This window comes from Pongo pygmaeus, chromosome 20 (assembly GCF_028885625.2).
Source record: "Pongo pygmaeus isolate AG05252 chromosome 20, NHGRI_mPonPyg2-v2.0_pri, whole genome shotgun sequence".
Classification (NCBI taxonomy): domain Eukaryota; kingdom Metazoa; phylum Chordata; class Mammalia; order Primates; family Hominidae; genus Pongo; species Pongo pygmaeus.
In genome coordinates, this window is record NC_072393.2 from 11,062,555 (window position 1) to 11,079,160 (window position 16,606).

The 16,606-nt window shown below is 55.6% G+C and overlaps 1 protein-coding gene across 8 annotated transcripts in view; it reads left to right on the forward strand.

Annotated features, from left to right (window-relative positions):
• Positions 1-16,606, forward strand: part of DNM2 (dynamin 2) — a 112,224-nt gene that overhangs the window by 91,837 nt on the left and 3,781 nt on the right. For all 8 annotated transcript variants that reach the window (XM_054463927.2, XM_054463930.2, XM_054463932.2 and 5 more), the window contains 4 exons: positions 1,294-1,407; positions 8,444-8,553; positions 12,248-12,359; positions 13,518-13,682. In XM_054463927.2, coding sequence (XP_054319902.1) covers positions 1,294-1,407; positions 8,444-8,553; positions 12,248-12,359; positions 13,518-13,682 — 501 coding nt within the window. The remainder of the gene's footprint in view (positions 1-1,293; positions 1,408-8,443; positions 8,554-12,247; positions 12,360-13,517; positions 13,683-16,606) is intronic.

Genomic DNA, 16,606 nt, shown 5'->3' on the forward strand with positions numbered 1-16,606 from the left:
AGCCCCCTCACCCACCACCAGGCAGCCCGTGAATGGCCAGATGCCAGGGGTCACTGCCTGCTCCAAACAACTGTGAGAGTCCTGTCTGTTCATCCCAGGGAGGGATAAGTCTGTACCCTTGGCCTTAACAAGCGGCGCCCAGTAGCATCTCATGCTGTCCCCAACCTGGGCAGTGACTTCTGCATGGTCCAGGGGTCCCTGGGTACTCTTTAGCCACCTCCGCCTTCATGGCCACCTGGGGCTTAGCACTCACATCCAGCCACCAAGGAGCCACTGGAGCTGTGGGCTGGTGGCCCTGGTTCAGAATGTCAGGCTCTGGGTGGGTCAGGGTAGTCCAGATGAAGCCCTTCCAGAGGACCGCCCCCGACTAGGACAGGACAGCATTTGGGCCCCAGAGGGATTCCTGGAGGCCCCATCTCTGGCGCTCCTGCCGTGCCGTGCCCTGCCATGCCCTGCACTGGGGGATGCAGGTCAGCCCTTTGCAGCTGTCCGTGGCCATGCTCAGCCCACCCTTTGTAGCTTGGCCAAGTCTGTCAGTGCCTGGGTCCCAGGCCGCCCTGTGCGTGCCTCCGTGTGCTTCCTGCAGCTCCCAGGGCCCTCTTCCTGAGTGGGGTGGGGGGCTCTGGCCCACACATGCCTCCAGCGGCCAGGGAGCGTGGGAGCACAGCCCCCAGGCTGCCTGCCGTTAGCTGTCAGCTGAGTCCCTGCACAGGCCTGGGTTCTGACCCCCACTCAGATGACAGCTACAGCCACACAATCCCCATCCATGGGGTCTCCCAGCCTAGAACCCTGATGTGTCAGTCAAAAGGATGACCACTAGGCTTGCAGCCAGCTTGGGACATGAGCCACGCTCCTTCAGTGTCCTTGGGGAGGGCCCCTGGGCTCACACCTTTGACCCTAGCCCTCTGTGTGGATGCTACCCTTGGAACCTTATCTCACGCAAACAAGTGCAGTTCCTCAGATGTCACATTTCATGTGCCACAGCCCCACACACAAGCCCCAGGGACTCCTCCCATGGGCCCCTCTTTCCATGAGGCCTCTGTGACTCTATCCCCCATCAACCCCTGGCCCAGTGAGTCTGTCTGTCCGCACACCTGCCTAAGTGGTACCCCATGTTGGTTTCCCGCTGGAAATACTTGGGATAGGTTGGAACTGGGTTTCCTGGGCTTTGGGACTGCAGGTGTCTCTATCGCGGTCCCTGGCTTCCCACTGAGCTGTGGGCAAGGCTGCTGCGCTGGGGGATGGCTGGGGCGCGGAGCGAGGTTCCCCGCTAAGCTGCGCGCTTTCCCCCAGGTAATCCGCAGGGGCTGGCTGACCATCAACAACATCAGCCTGATGAAGGGCGGCTCCAAGGAGTACTGGTTTGTGCTGACTGCTGAGTCGCTGTCCTGGTACAAGGATGAGGAGGTGAGTGGCAGGCGGGAGCAGGGCCGCCAGGGTAGGTGGGGCATCCGGGGAAGAGCAGGTGGGTGCTCCCTCTGGGCAGAACTCATTCAGTCACTGCACCACTCTGCCCCGAGTCACCATTAGGACCGTAACTGGCCAGGCACGGTGGCTCCCGCCTGTAATCCCAGCACTTTGGGAGGCCGAGGCAGGTGGATCATGAGGTCGGGAGTTCAAGACCAGCCTGACCAACATGATGAAACCCCGTCTCTACTAAAATTGCAAAAATTAGCCAGGAGTGGTGGCACACGCCTGTAATCCCAGCTACTCAGGAGGCTGAGGCAGGAGAATTGTTTGAAGCCGGGAGGCGGAGGTTGCAGTGAGCCGAGATCGCACCACTGCACTCCAGCCTGGGCGACAGAGCGAGACTCCATCTCAAAACAAACAAACGAACAAACAAACAAAAAACAACCATAACCCAGGGCTGGAGAGCAGCCACCACGTGCCAAAAGGCTCACATTGTACCTGGCCCCCATGGGGCCAGCTCCTAGAGTGCAAAAGGGAGATGGAGGGTGATGGATTCACTAGCAGGCTAAAAACAGGCCCTGACCTCCAGTGCCACTGTGACTGCCCCATGCTCAAGAGAAGGGGCCATGCCCAAGGGTCAGGGGCTCAGGCATGCAGCCAGCCTCCAGGGGCGCCGGGGTTCCATCACTTACAGCTCAGTCAGGCCCTTTGCCTCTCTGGGCCTCAGTTTTTCTATCTGCGAAGTGGTCTAGGACGGTCCCTGCCCACTGTGTGGTGCTTGGCCATAGTGTGCAGAACGCTCCCCACATGCTCGTGATTATGGGAAGGAAGTGGAGAGGCCCCTGGGTGATGACTGCGGGGAGCAGTGTTGAGTGCTGAGTCATGGGAGGGACTCGTTCACTGCGAGTGAGGGGGCAGGCCTTGAGCAAGGACACTTCCCACCGGCCTCTGCTCTCCATGCTGACCCAGCATCCCTCCTGATTGTCCTGTATAAAAAAAGATACATAATGTTTCACATATTTATGGGGTCCCTGTGATGTTTTATTAGATGTACAGAGTATGTCATGATCACGGCAGGGTGTTTGTGGTGTCTGGCACTTTGGTATTCCTCATTTTCCTGTGTTTGGAACAGTTCAGGTCCTCTCTTCTGACTACTTTGAAATATACAAGGCTGGGCACGGTGCCTCAGGCCTATAATCCCAGCACTTTGGGAGGCTGAGGTGGGAGGATGGCCTGAGTTCAGGCGTTCAAGACCAGTTTGAGCAACATAGCATTACCCTGTGTCTATTAAAACTCAGAAAAAATTAGCTGGGCATGGTGGCACATACCTGTAGTCCCAGCTACTCAGGAGGCTGAGGTGGGAGGGTCACTTGAGCCCAGGAGATGGAGGCTGTAGTGAGCTATGATCGCACCACTGCACTCCAGCCTGGGCCACAGAGCAAGACCCTGTCTCAAAAGAAAAAAAAAAGAAGAAGAAGAAGATATAGACGATACAATTGTTGCATTGTTGGCCGGGCGCAGTAGCTCATGCCTGTAATCTCAGCACTCTGGGAGGCTGAGGTGGGAGAATCGCTTGAACCTGGGAAGCAGAGGTTGCGGTGAGCCGAGATTGCGCCATTGCACTCCAGCCTGAGCAACAAGAGTGAAACTGTGTCTCAAAGAAAAAAAACACCAGACAATTGTTGTTAACTATAGTCTTAACTGCAGTCACCCTACTCTGCTGTTGAACAATAGAAGTTAATGCCTTTTCTCTAACTGTATGTTTGTACCCATTAACCCACTTCTCTACCCCCTACTTGTCCCCACCTTTCCCAGCCTCTAGTATTTATCCTTCTACTCTCCACCTCTGTGAGATCCGCTCTTCTACCTTTTTTTTTTAGCTCCCACGTGTGAGTGACAACATGCAAGATCTTGTCTTTTTGTGCCTGGCTTATTTCACTTAACATAATGACCTCCAGTTCCATTCATGTTGCTGCAAATGACAGGATCTCATTCTTTTCTATGGCCCTGATCAACCCGTTTCTTGCCTAATTCTCTTGACGTAACCATGGCTTAGTGGCCTGGAAGGGAAGCCACTTCTGTGTGACAGCTTGTTGCTACTCTGATGTGGTCCAGGTTGGCTTTCAAGAGTCCCTGGCAAAGAGAGCTGTGTTTTTCTCATTGTCCTGGTTGCTCCGGGAGAAGACTGCAGGCTGTCCCGTGAGCCATGGCTGTGCTATGTGGGCAATAGATTTGTGTCTGTAATAGAGGTCCAAAATGAAGGCACTTAAAGAGATGAAGTCTGTTTATTGCTCACGTCTCAGTGAGCTTGGTGACCCTGTGCTGCGAGGCTGTCCGGGGCCTGGCTCCACCTCCCCTGTTGCCACCTTAACACAGGGCTCCCTTCATAGTTTAAAATGGCTGCCCCATGCCCATCACCATGTAGCCTCTAGCAGCCCAAGAAGGGAAAGAAGGGCCTCTGTGTGGGAACTGTGAGTCTAGCTAACAGTTCTAGCACTAAGAAGGAAGTGGATATTGGTTGTTTCTGAGGGTGACAGCTGGGGCTTGACACCCGGAATTCACCAGGATATTGGTGGGGTGGTGTCAACCCTTCGTGTCTAATCTCCCCACCTATAAAGTCAGGACTGTGGCCTGTCCCCTTTGGACTGCGGGAGCCAGTGGGGGAATTCTGGTACTTGAGCCCAGGACTGTGCCTGGCTCACCGCATGTGTCCCAGGTTTTGTCCTGGTGGCTACCAGCATCAAGTCCTCCCAGCTCCTCTCTGTAGGAGGGAACCTACCCACCTACCGCCAGTGCACAGAGGAGGAGCTGGAGGCTGTGTCAGGTGCAGGGCCAGCTGGCCAGTCCCCCATGGTCCCTGGGATGGCACAGCTACCAACTCAGTCCAGGCAACCTCAGTGGAGAGGCTGGGGTTGCCTGAGGCCCCTGGAGCTGCCCTGCCTGGCTCTCCTCTCCTTGGGTTTAGGGGAATGCTCTGTGGGATTGCCCCCCACTGGGGGCTTGCTGGCAGCCAACCCAGCCCCAGGACAGGCAGGACTGGGCTTGGAAGTCCCAGGCTTAGAGAGAAGGCAGGTTGAGGGGCCCCGGCTGGCCCCAGGGAGGAGCAAAGAGAGGAGGGCCTTGTGGCTAAGAGAGCCGACTGAGGCCACACCGGAGGAGAACCCTACTCCCCGTGAGGAAACCCTCACGCTTGCCATTCAGGTGGCTCTGTGGTCACCCCCATCTAAGGCTCTGAGTGGTGACTTGCCCCACGTCATGGAGCGGGGGAGGGTCCCCCTGGGGTGGACACTTCCCCAGTGCACGTCTGCAGTCCCATGCTCCCTGACCTGAGGGACACCCCAGCCCAACATCTGGACACCTCCACTGCAGCCCAGGCCTGATGTCCCCTTGACCGAGGGCGTTGGGGGTGAAAGGATCATCCCGCTCCACATGAGGCCGGACGCTCATCTCTGGAATGTTCCTGAAGCCTCAGGAGCCCTGAGGCCTCTGCGGGACTCCGGAGTCCTGTTTCTAAACCCAGGGTGGTGGAGTCTGCTGAGCCACCATACAAGCATTTCTGGGGTCCCTGTGGAACCTTCCAGAACCTCAGATCCAGTGAACCTCATGGGGTTGGGATGTGGGAGGAGTGTGGAGCCAGGCGTGGTCCGCAGCCTTCTCCCCGCCTCAGGCTCCTCTAAGAACTCATGTGTCCGGATCGGTTGGCTCCTCAAAATGGCCGGGGTGGGGTGGGGTGGGGTGCCCTTTCACTTTTTCTCCCCTCTTTCCACCTTACAGTCAGAAACCAGCCTGCACTGTGGTGTGTAGGCTGTCAGGCTGGCTGAGAGCTGGTCCCTGCCTTTCAGCTCAGGGCTGTGGGGACCTTCCAGGGTCTCCTGGGTGGGAATGCCAGGCCCGGGGCAGCGAGCCCTGGAGGAGCCTCTGGGCCTGAACCTCAGCCTGGCGGCTCTGCCTGGCAGCATTGCAAATCTAGTTTTCAGATCTCCTCTTCCTTCACATGAGGGGCCCTTCGTGTTTTCCTCATCTGAGAGTTGAAAGCCAGAGCCCCCGACCCTCCCGTGGAGCCCCATATTGGAGTCTGGAGCAGCGGTGGGAGAAGGGCTGGGCGCCGGCCGTAATGAGAAACAGCCGACCTGTGAAAGGGGCCCTGTGTGCGCCCCAGACACAAAGCAGGCTCCAGTCAGGAGGAGGCAGCCATGGAACCTGACCCCCTCCACCACCCAAGTTAAGATCCCAGCAGGGGACCCTTGGAGTCACACACGTGGCAACCACCCCCCGAGGAGCAGGCCACCCTCTTAGATGCCTCAGTGAGACACAAGACATCAGTATCTCTTTATTTAAAAAATAAACAAGAGAAGACATTTACAGCCATGGGGTGGGGATGGCGAACTGATAGGGCCAGGGCCCCCAACCCCTCAGCCAGCCTCGGGGCTCCTTCTGCCTTTCCCCAGCGCCTCTTCTCCCACCCAGGCCCTCGAATCTTCTATGCGAGGCTCCGCCGCAGTGGGAAACAGGGTGGTGGAAAATGACACTCACCTGCCGGCGAGTTTGGGGGGCCTGTCTCGACGAGCCGCTTACCCAAGCCCAGCCTAACCAATGTGCAGACTACTGTACACATTGAGAGCCTCCTGAACAGGTAGTCTGAACACTGGGTTGGCGGGGCCGGCTATCCATCCCGCAGAACCCCCCAGGCAGACGCTGGGGCCACCAGGCCAGACCGTGCCTCAGCACCTCTGAGCAGCCAAGGAAACCACCACTCTTCACAAGACGATCCACTCTGTCCCTTCTGACGTGGCAAGGCTGGGGCCGGCTCGCATCTGGAGAAAGTTCTGGGTTTTCAGGAAATCCTAAAGAGTGGGGGAGGCGGAGCAGGAGGCAGGGTTTGGGATCGTGGCTTCTGGGCTCAGGAGAATGTCTGACCCTTTGGGGGGTCGGGGGTGGGGAGGAGGGGCACACACATGCGTGTGTGTGCGCGCGCGTGCTCGCGAGTGTGCGTGCCGGCAGCACCAGGAAGGCGGCCACTGATTTCTGGGTGGAATCACTGTAAACAGTTCCAGATGTGGCATTAGCCAGAACGGCCTGTGACTCAGTTACTTGGCCCCGTTGGCTGGAAGCTTCCGGCCGCATGACACGATAGGGTCAGGGCAGCAAAGGCCCTTGGGCAAACGTCCGGGTGGGGGGCAGGGCTTCTGCAGAGCCCCCTCCCCTGGCCCCTTCTAAAGCCCCCAAAACTCTTCCCCGAGAGGTGGGAGGGACCCAGGCCCTGTGTTACCCAGCCTTGCCTGGGATGACGGGTGCGGGGCTTTCTTCATCACCCTCCCTCCCTCGGGTCTGCAGCGGCATCCCTCCCTCCATGGCCACCGGGCCCCTCTTCCTATGCTCTGCCCTACTTCTTTGCCTAGAGCCTGGCAGGCTAATCCTGGAGCCGCTCACAAGAGCAACCAAAGAAAATCCCGGGTGCTTATGGGCACCAGCTCTGCAGTGGGCACCAAGCTCCTCCATCCTCCTTGGACAGATGAGGAAACTGAGGTGCAGATGGGAGGTGGGGGGGAAGTGGCTTGCCCAAAGGCACACGGCCAGGAAAGGGCAGGGCTGGCATCACCTCAACCATGCTGAGCTCCTAACACCCTGAGGCTGAGCCCATGTGCCAAGCCCACTGCTTCATCCCGGCTCCCCTTGCAAAGTCCTGACACTCCCAGCCGGCCCCCACTTGCCAGGGAGCCCCAGCTGCCTTCTCCACAGTCACTGTGGCTGCTTCTGAACTTGGAGGCAGCAGCCAGGTTAGGCTTTGTGCTGGGGCAGCACAGTGAGGGGACATGAGAGGAGTTTCCAGAGACGGCCCAGGGAGAAGAAGGGCCAGGGGCACTGTGGGGAGGACTGGGCTTTGGGTCACAGGGACCTGGCCTCTGAAGTCCTGCTGTGGCTTGCGCTGCCTGCTGTGTGGCCTTCGGCAGCCAGCTTCCCTCTCTGAGCTAGGAGGGATCCGTGAACTGAGACCAAGCAGTGCATGGCATGGGTCCCCAAGAGCTGCTGCTGTGGTGGGTGGGCACACACATCACTGGGTGAGCGTGGGACTCCAGGGTGCCACCCCCAGCTCCGTGACTCACCAGCCCCTTGCCCCTGGCTGAGGGGCCCACCTCTAAGCTGCCTCCCTAGCAGTTTCGACAGCCGTGGCTGGCACTTGGTTGGTGCTTCCTGAACAGGGCCAACCTTAGAAAGCAAGTGATAGGGCCAGGTGCGGTGGTGCACACCTGTAATCCCAGCACTTTGGGAGGCTCGCTTGAACCCAAGAGTTTAAGACCAGCCTGGGCAACATAGCGAGACCCCATCTCTATTAAAATAATGATAATGATAATAATAAAGAAAGGGAGTAAGGCTTCTGCAGCACCTGGCCCAGGACCTATCCAGCCCCAAGATGTCCTAAAGCGGCCAAGGTTGAAATCCCAGCCCTGCTCCTCTCTGTCTCAGTCTTCCCCTCTGTAAAATGGCATCACAGAGGTAACTCACTCCTAGGCTCGTTTCAAAGATGGAGCCCAGATAAAAGTTCCATTCACTTCGTGCAAGGCGAGGGGCAGTTGTGTTGTGCATGCAGTCAGCCACATGTCAGCAGTGAACTCAACAGGAGTCCCTTCCCTGGAGAAACTTGAGTCAGTCCAGTGGCAGTCAGCCACCTAAGTCAACAAGCGCAGGATACGTGACATGTTGTGTGAGGGAAAACGAGGATGGAGGTGGGGAGGGTGTGGGTAGAGTTAGGGCAGGAGGGAGCCATGCAGGTGTCAGGATCAGGCAGTGGCCCGGTCGTCCAAAGGCCCTGGGGTAGGAACCCAGGTGGGATACTCAGGGAGCATCATGGAGGGCAGCGTGGCTGGGACAGAGTGACGGACGGGGAAGGGCCGGCAGATGGGCTCATATACAGCAGCGACCAGCATTGAGAAGCCCCTGGGGCTGGTGGTGGCGCATGCTGCACGCTCTGGCCTGGGGCATCCTGAGTTGTCATGTGGACAGCTCAGGGTGACTCTTTTCCCTCCACCCTCAGGAGAAAGAGAAGAAGTACATGCTGCCTCTGGACAACCTCAAGATCCGTGATGTGGAGAAGGGCTTCATGTCCAACAAGCACGTCTTCGCCATCTTCAACACGGAGCAGAGGTCAGGGGCCCAGGGGCCTGGGGATGGCTCGGGGTGAAGACTAATGGCCTCATTCACACTCCACAGCCTTCACTGTGCACCTGGCTGTCAGCAGTCCCTGCCCTTGGGACCCACCTTTTAGAAAGGGGAGTCACGTGAGAAATAGCAAATGTCAGGGATGCTTCCTGTGCTGGGTCAGAGATGACCTCTCTGGGCAGAGACGAGGATGAAGGCAGGCTCCGAGTCAGGTGGGAGCCACGGAGAGTTCTGAGCACAGGGTGACCAGGACCTGGCTCAGGTGATCGCGGGCACCGCCCTCTGATGGCTGAGAGGGAAACAGTATGAGAGGGTGAGAGATGGGAGACCAGGGCAAAGGCCGCTGCCTTGTCTAAGTGGGTCATGATGGGGCCAGACCCCATAGGGAAGGAGGGTGCAGATTCTGGGTAGAAGAGTCAGGCGGAGACCTGGTGGGCATGGATATGAGAGAGAAAGGCACCAATGGTGACCCTGAGTACCTGGACCTGAGCTCCTGCACTGCCCAGCTGCTGCCATTGGCCGAGGTGGGGAAGGCAGCGGCAGGGTCGGCCTGGAGACAGCCAAGAGCTCCATTTAGGCCATGCCAAGGGAGAGGGCGCATCAGGGAGGCATCTGGGTAGATCGAGGAGTGTGATGTCCAGGAACGAGCTCCAGTCTGGGATGTGAACTGGGCAGTCAGCATTGCGTGGACGGTATTTCAAGGAACGAAACCAGATGAGCTCCCAGGAGAGTGAAGCTGGAGAACAGGAGGCCCCAGGAAGCTCACAGTACATCTGTCCCATGAGGCAATAGCTGGAGACTTTAGCAGAGACCCTGCTCTCAGGAAGAGACCCAGCTGGCAGGAGGGCTCTTCCCATGCTCACACAATCACACTCATCCAGGAAGCAGGGCCCACCTGAGTCAGGGATTAGCTGTCAGCAAAGGCCCGGTGGTACCCTGAGACCCGTAGGCAGGCACTGATGTCCTCCCTGCTGACCCCAGAACCTCCTTGCCTACTGCTTGGCTACACCCACCAACTCCAGCTGAGTCTCCTGGTTCCCTCCTGCTTTGCTCTGGCTGGCCTAAAGCTCGAGACCCATTTGTCTACCAGCTGGCCCTGAAAACCTTCATAGCTCTTCTAGGCTTGCCCCTGGCCATATGACACCTGGCAGCTGTCCCAGGTCCCTGAGCCGTGTGCCTCCTGTACAGGGAGGGTGACAGTATTACCTGATATATCTTTTAAGAGCAGGTTCAGGAAACCCAGAGTAATAGCTGCAAAAACAAGATAGATGGTTGATGGTTTTTTGTGTAAATTAAGTCCAGACTTTAGTATCCCGGACAAAGTGGAGCAGCTCCACAGGCATCAGGGTCCAGGCCCTGCATGTTCCTCAGGATTCCACCTGATATGCAGAAGCCGAGCTCTGCAGTGGGACAGGCCTGCCATGAAATCCTGACTTTTTTTTTTTTTAATGGAGTTTCGCTGTTGTTGCCCAGGCTAGAGTGCAATGGTGCAATCCCAGCTCACCACAACCTCTGCCTCCTGGGTTCAAGTGATTCTCCTGCCTCAGCCTCCCAAGTAGCTGGGATTACATGCATGCACCACCACGCCTGGCTAATTTTTTATTTTTAGTAGAGACGGGGTTTCTCCATATTGGTCAGACTGGGCTCAAACTCCCAACCTCAGGTGATCCACTCACCTCGGCCTCCCAAAGTGCTGGGATTACAGGTGTGAGCTACTGCGCCTGGCCCAAAACCCCAACTTCTACTTCTTTGTCCAAAATGGCTGCCCAGACTCCAGCCATTGTGATGATGTCCCAGGCAGCCGCAGGCAGGAAGGAGGAGAGGAGGAGCTACAAGGGCATGCCTCTCCCTGCACAACCTCATCCAGAGGTCGTTCAGGGCAGCCACTTGCTGACCACAAACCCAAGTCTCACTTAAAGGCTTTGTGGGCAGCTTGGCTATCTTAACCACACCTGGATGTGGGACAGGAAAATGTGCGTGGCATGTGGCACGGGGCCTGGCCTGTAGACCACCATCTGCAAGCACTGTTTAGCATCCATTCCATTTATCTCCCAGCTTTGAGACCCTGGTTCTTTTTTCTTTTTTCTTTTTTTTTTTGAGACGGAGTCTTCCTCTGTCACCCACCCAGGCTGGAGTGCAGTGGCATGATCTGAGCTCATTGCAGCCTCCACCTCCCATGCTCAAGTGATCCTCCTGCCTCAGCCTCCCGAGTAGCTGGGACTACAGGTACACCCCACCACACCCAGCTAATTTTTGTATTTTCTGTAGAGATGGGGGAATTGCTGTGTTGCTCAGGCTGGTCTCCAACTCCTGAGCTCAAGCAATCCCCCTGTCTCAGCCTCCCAAAGTGCAGGAATTACAGGTGTGAGCCACCATGACTAAACTTTACAAAAATTTTTTTGTTTTGTTTTGACACGTTGTCTCACTCTGTCGCCCAGGCTGGAGACAGTGGCACAATCTTGGCTCACTGCAACCTCCACCTCCCAGGTTTAAGTGATTCTCCTGCCTCAGCCTCCCGAGTAGCTGGGATTACAGGCATGCAGTACCACTCCCAGCTAATCTTTTGTATTTTAGTATTGACGGGGTTTCACCATGTTGGCCAGGCTGGTCTCAAACTCCTGACCTCAGTTGATCCTCCTGCCTCAGCTTCCCAAAGTGTTGGGATTATAGGCATGAGCCACTGTGCCCGGCCAAAATTTTTTTTTTTTAAACACACAGGCTGGGCACGGTGGCTCACGCCTGTAATCCCAGCACTTTGGGAGGCCAAGGCAGGCAGGTCACGAGGTCAGAAAATTGAGACCATCCTGGCTAACACGGTGAAACCCTGTCTCTACTGAAAATACAAAAAATTAGCTGGGGTGGTGGCAGGCGCCTGTAGTCCCAACTACTCGGGAGGCTAAGGCAGGAGAATGGTGTGAACCCGGGTGGCGGAGCTTGCAGTGAGCCGAGATCGTGCCACTGCACTCCAGCCTGGGCGACAGAGCAAGACTCTGTCTCAAAAAAAAAAAAAAAAACACACAGCTGGGCACAGTGGCTCACACCTGTAATCCCAGCAGTTCTGGAGGCCGAGGTGGGTGGATCAGCTGAGGTCAGGAGTTCGAGACCAGCCTGACCAACATGGAGAAACCCCATCTCTACTAAAAATACTAAAATTAGCCGGGTGTGGTGGGCGCCTGTAATCCCAGCTACTCGGGAGGCTGAGGCAGGAGAATCGCTTGAACCCGAAAGGTGGAGGTTGCGGTGAGCCGAGATTGCACCATTGCACTCCAGCCTGGACAACAAAAGCGAAACTCCATCTCAAAAAATAATAATAATAATAATAATAATAATAAAGTTCTGGTGGACATTGCTGCTCTGGGCTTTCCTGAAAATGCCCCAATGGGAGCTTCCCGGCCACAGTTGGTGTCGAGGGTCACATGCCCACCTCTGGGGGCCCAGGAAAAGAGAAGAGTCAGCTGATCCAACAGAAACAAAGAAACTCAGACACTTGCCGAGCTTGTGCACAGCGCTCTTCTGTGTAGGCGTCACTCACAGTGACCCCTCGGCATGACCAGGTGAAGCCTGGGTGGGGTTTGGGTTCCTGATCAGTCAGAAAGACCCCTAGAGCCCATTCCTCTCGGCAGTCTGCCAGACCCATGGCAGGGTCAAGCTTGTGCCCCTCCCTCCCCCGCCCCCGCAGAAACGTCTACAAGGACCTGCGGCAGATCGAGCTGGCCTGTGACTCCCAGGAGGACGTGGACAGCTGGAAGGCCTCGTTCCTCCGAGCCGGCGTCTACCCCGAGAAGGACCAGGTGAGGAGCCGTCCTGCGCAGCCAGGCCCAGCAGCGCCCACCTGGGAGAGGAAGCAGGGCTGGCTTTCCCCAGGACAGGTCATTTTCAGGCCATGTTAGCCAGGAGTCTCTGAAATCATGTAGCAGATGCCCACTTGAGCAAGCAAAGGAGAAATTGGGGGTACTTTGTCATCAGGGCTCAGAAAGTTCCCTCACGGAAGCCAGTGACCGGGGCACACAGGGTATGGGGTCCCACTTGCTTTGTTCTCCTCTCTTTTCCCCTTCCATCCTGAGGTAGAGTGAACATGGCCACCCTTGGCCCCAATATTAAAATGTCTTGCCGGGCGCAGTGGGTGGTTCGCGCCTGTAATCCCAGCACTTTGGGAGGCTGAGGCGGGCAGATCATTTGAGCTCAGGGGTTCGAAACCAGCCTGGCCAACATGGTGAAACCCCGTCTCTACTAAAACTACAAAAATTAGCCAGGCGTGGTGGCACATGCCTGTAATCCCAGTTACTCGGGAGGCTTAGGCAGGAGATCGCTTAAACCCGGGAGGTAGAGGTTGCAATGAGCTGAGATCACGCCATTGCACTCCAGCCTGGGCGACAGAGCGAGACTCCACCTCAAAAATAAAATAAAATGTCCCAAGGTTGGGTGTGGTGGCTTACGCCTGCAATCCCAACACTTCGGGAGGCGATGTGGGCACATCCTTTGGGCCCAGGAGTTCAAAAACAGCCTGGGCAATGTGGCAAAACCCTTCTCTCCAAAAGATAAAAACATACCCAGGCGTGGTGGCGCACCCCTGTAATCCCATCTACTCCAGGGTGCTGAGGTGGGATGATCACTTAAGCTCTCCCCGGGAGGTTGAGGCTGCAGTGAGCCGTGTTTGTGCCACTGCACTGCAGCCTAGGTGACATAGCAAGACTGTGTCAAAACAAAACAAAACAAAAGAACAACGTTCCAATGCCCAGGAGAGGGGATCCACCCCAGCATCAGCCAGGGTCACCCCATTGTTTGGGCAGCTCTGGCCCAGGGCAAGCAGGCCTATCTGGTGTCAGTGGGGCTGTCAGGGGCCAGCCTGAGGTCAGTTATTGGTGGGACAATAGGGCAGATGGTTTCCAGAGAACCAGGACTTGGCCCAGGCCACAGTCACCCCTCAGCACCTCCCCTCCTGCTTGCAGGCAGAAAACGAGGATGGGGCCCAGGAGAACACCTTCTCCATGGACCCCCAACTGGAGCGGCAGGTGGAGACCATTCGCAACCTGGTGGACTCATATGTGGCCATCATCAACAAGTCCATCCGCGACCTCATGCCAAAGACCATCATGCACCTCATGATCAACAATGTGAGTGGAGAACTAAAAATGAGAAGGAGGCAGCCGGGTGCGGTGGCTCACGCCTATAATCCCAGCACTTTGGGAGGCCAAGGCGGGTGGATCACTTGAGGTCAGGAGTTCAAGACCAGCCTGGCCAAAACGGTGAAACCCCATCTCTACTAAAAATACAAAAATTAGGCCGGGCGCGGTGGCTCACACCTGTAATCCCAGCACTTTGCGAGGCCGAGGCGGGCGGATCACGAGCTAAGGAGTTCGAGACTAGCCTGACCAACACGGTGAAACCCCGTCTCTACTAAAAATACAAAAATTAGCTGGGAATGGTAGCTCACGCCTGTAATCCCAGCTACTCAGGTGGCTGAGGCAGGGGAATCGCTTGAACCCAAGAGGCAGAGGTTGTGGTAAGCCTAGAGTGCACCAGTGCACTCCAGCCTGGGCGACAGAGTGAGACTCCATCTCAAAAAAAGAGAGAGAGAGAGAAAGATACAAAAAATAGCCGGGCGTGGTGGCGGGCGCCTGTAATCCAGCTACCTGGGAAGCTGAGGTAGGACAATTACTTGAACCTGGGAGATGGAGGTTGCAGTGAGCCAAGATCGTGCCACTGCACTCCAGCCTGGTTGACAGAGCAAGACTCCAACTCAAAAAAAAAAAAAAAAAAAAAAATGAGAAGGAGGCCGGGCACCCTGGCCCATACCTGTTTGTAGTCTTAGCACTTTGGGAGGCTGAGGCAGGAGGATCACTTGAGCCCAGGAGGTTGAGGCTGCAGTGAGCTATGATCATGCCACTGCACTCCAGCCTGGGTGACAGAGCAAGACCTTGTGTCCAACAACAGCAACAACAACAAATTTGAGTGAATCACCACCCTTTAAACACCGGAATCTGCATGGCCATCCTCTTTGGGACACCCTAGGGTTTCCGAGCCACACTGGGTCCATAGTCCCATCAAGTCCACTAACTGGAGTGAACCCTGCAGGTGTGCGCCTTCTCTGAATTAACTTATGCTGGCCTCAGAATAACTGCAGGAGGGAGAACGGCCATCTTCCCCATTTCACAGACAGAAAACAAGGCCAAAGAGATCAAGTAACCTGCCCCAAGTTCCTTAGGAAAGTGGGAAGTGGGATTCAAACCCACGTTTACCCTGGTTGCAACCATACCCTTGGGTTGTGTTGGGCAGCTGCTGTGTCCTAATGGCCTGGGGCCCAGCCCCTTCCTCGTGGGTGTCACCCGCCCGGCCCCGGGTTCCCCGGAGACTCTCAAGGCTCTGGGATCCTCTTCAGTGAAATGCAGCTGTACTGATAGTATCTCCAGCTCAGGCTGCTAGAGGGCTCAGGGCACTTCTGTGTCAGGCCTTTGGCATGGCACTAGCCACTCAGGAAGCTTTATAAACCAGCTTTGGGGCCGGAGCAGTGGCTCATGCCTGTAATCCCAGCACTTTGAGAGGCTGAGGAGGGAGGATCACTTGAGCCCAGGAGTTGAAGACCAGCCTGGGCAACATAGCCATATCTCAGTCTCTACAAAAAATTTAAAAATTAGCTGGGCATGGTGGCAAATGCCTGTAGTCCCAGCTACTCAGAAGACCGAGGTAAGAGCATCGCTTGATCCCAGGAGGTTGAGGCTGCAGTGAGCCATGATCACACCACTGCACTCCAGCCTGGGTGATGGAGCAGGAACCTCTTTCAAAAAACAAACAAACAAACAAAAAGTGGCTTGGGTTTTGTATATGAATGTTAACCACAGAAACCTGCAGATCTAAGTAAAACTCCCACGTGGGGCGTGGCTGGGCATGGTGGCTCACATCTGTACTCCCAGCACTTTGGGAGGCTTGGCAGGAGGATCACTCGATCCCAGGAGTTCAAGACCAGCCTGGGCAACATATTGAGACCCCATCTCTATTTAAAACACACACACACCTCCCATGTGCCATGCCCTCCCACCCTGTTGCTCTCATTCTCAGTAGTAATCAGTGTTCACAGTTTCATGGTGTCCTAGTATGTTTCCTCATATACCGATAGGATCGGAGACATATACGGTTCTTCCGCTATGAAATTTAAAATGCATATATCCTTTGACCCTGCAAATTTACTTTTAGGAACTTCTCCAAGAGAGACAATTGCCCACGTGCAAAGTGAGCTTATACATGCTTATTGTTTTCCACGATGTTTTATAGCAGCCAAAGATGGGAAATGATTATCCATTTTTAATAGACTCTTATAAGATAAAGATATTTTATTATTTAAAAAAATAATAAATCTGTTGGCCCAGCTACTCGGGAAGCTGAGGCAGGAAGATCACTTGAGCCCAGGAGATCGAGGCTGCAGTGAGCAAAGATCGCTCCACTGCACTCCAGCCTGAGTGACAGGAGTGAGACCCTATCTTAAAAAAAAAAAAGCTGTGACGGCCGGGTGCAGTGGCTCACGCCTGTAATCCCAGCACTTTGGGAGGCTGAGGCGGGCAGATCACGAGGTCAAGAGATTGAGACCATCCTGGCCAACATGCTGAAACCCCCCTCTACTAAAAATACAAAAATTAGCTGGGCGTGGTGGCATGCGCCTGTATTCCCAGCTACTCTGGAGGCTGAGGCAGGAGAATCACTTAAACCTGGGAGGTGGAGTTTGCAATGAGTGGAGATCACGCCACTGTACTCCAGCCTGGTGACAGAGGGAGACTGTCTCAAAAAAAAAGAAAAAAAAAAAGTAACTGAAAAACTTCTGTATCCAGTAGGAGGTTCAAGAAAGGACAATGTATAAAATTCATGAACAGAAACTAGTAGTGTTTGAACAGAAGCCAGGTGGAAGATGTAACAGGATTAGCCCGGCAAGGTGGCTCACTCACGCCTGTAATCCCAGCACTTTGGGAGGCCAAGGCGGGTGGATCACCTGAGGTCAGGAGTTAAAGATCAGTCTGGCCAATATGGTGAAACCCCGTCTCTACTAAAA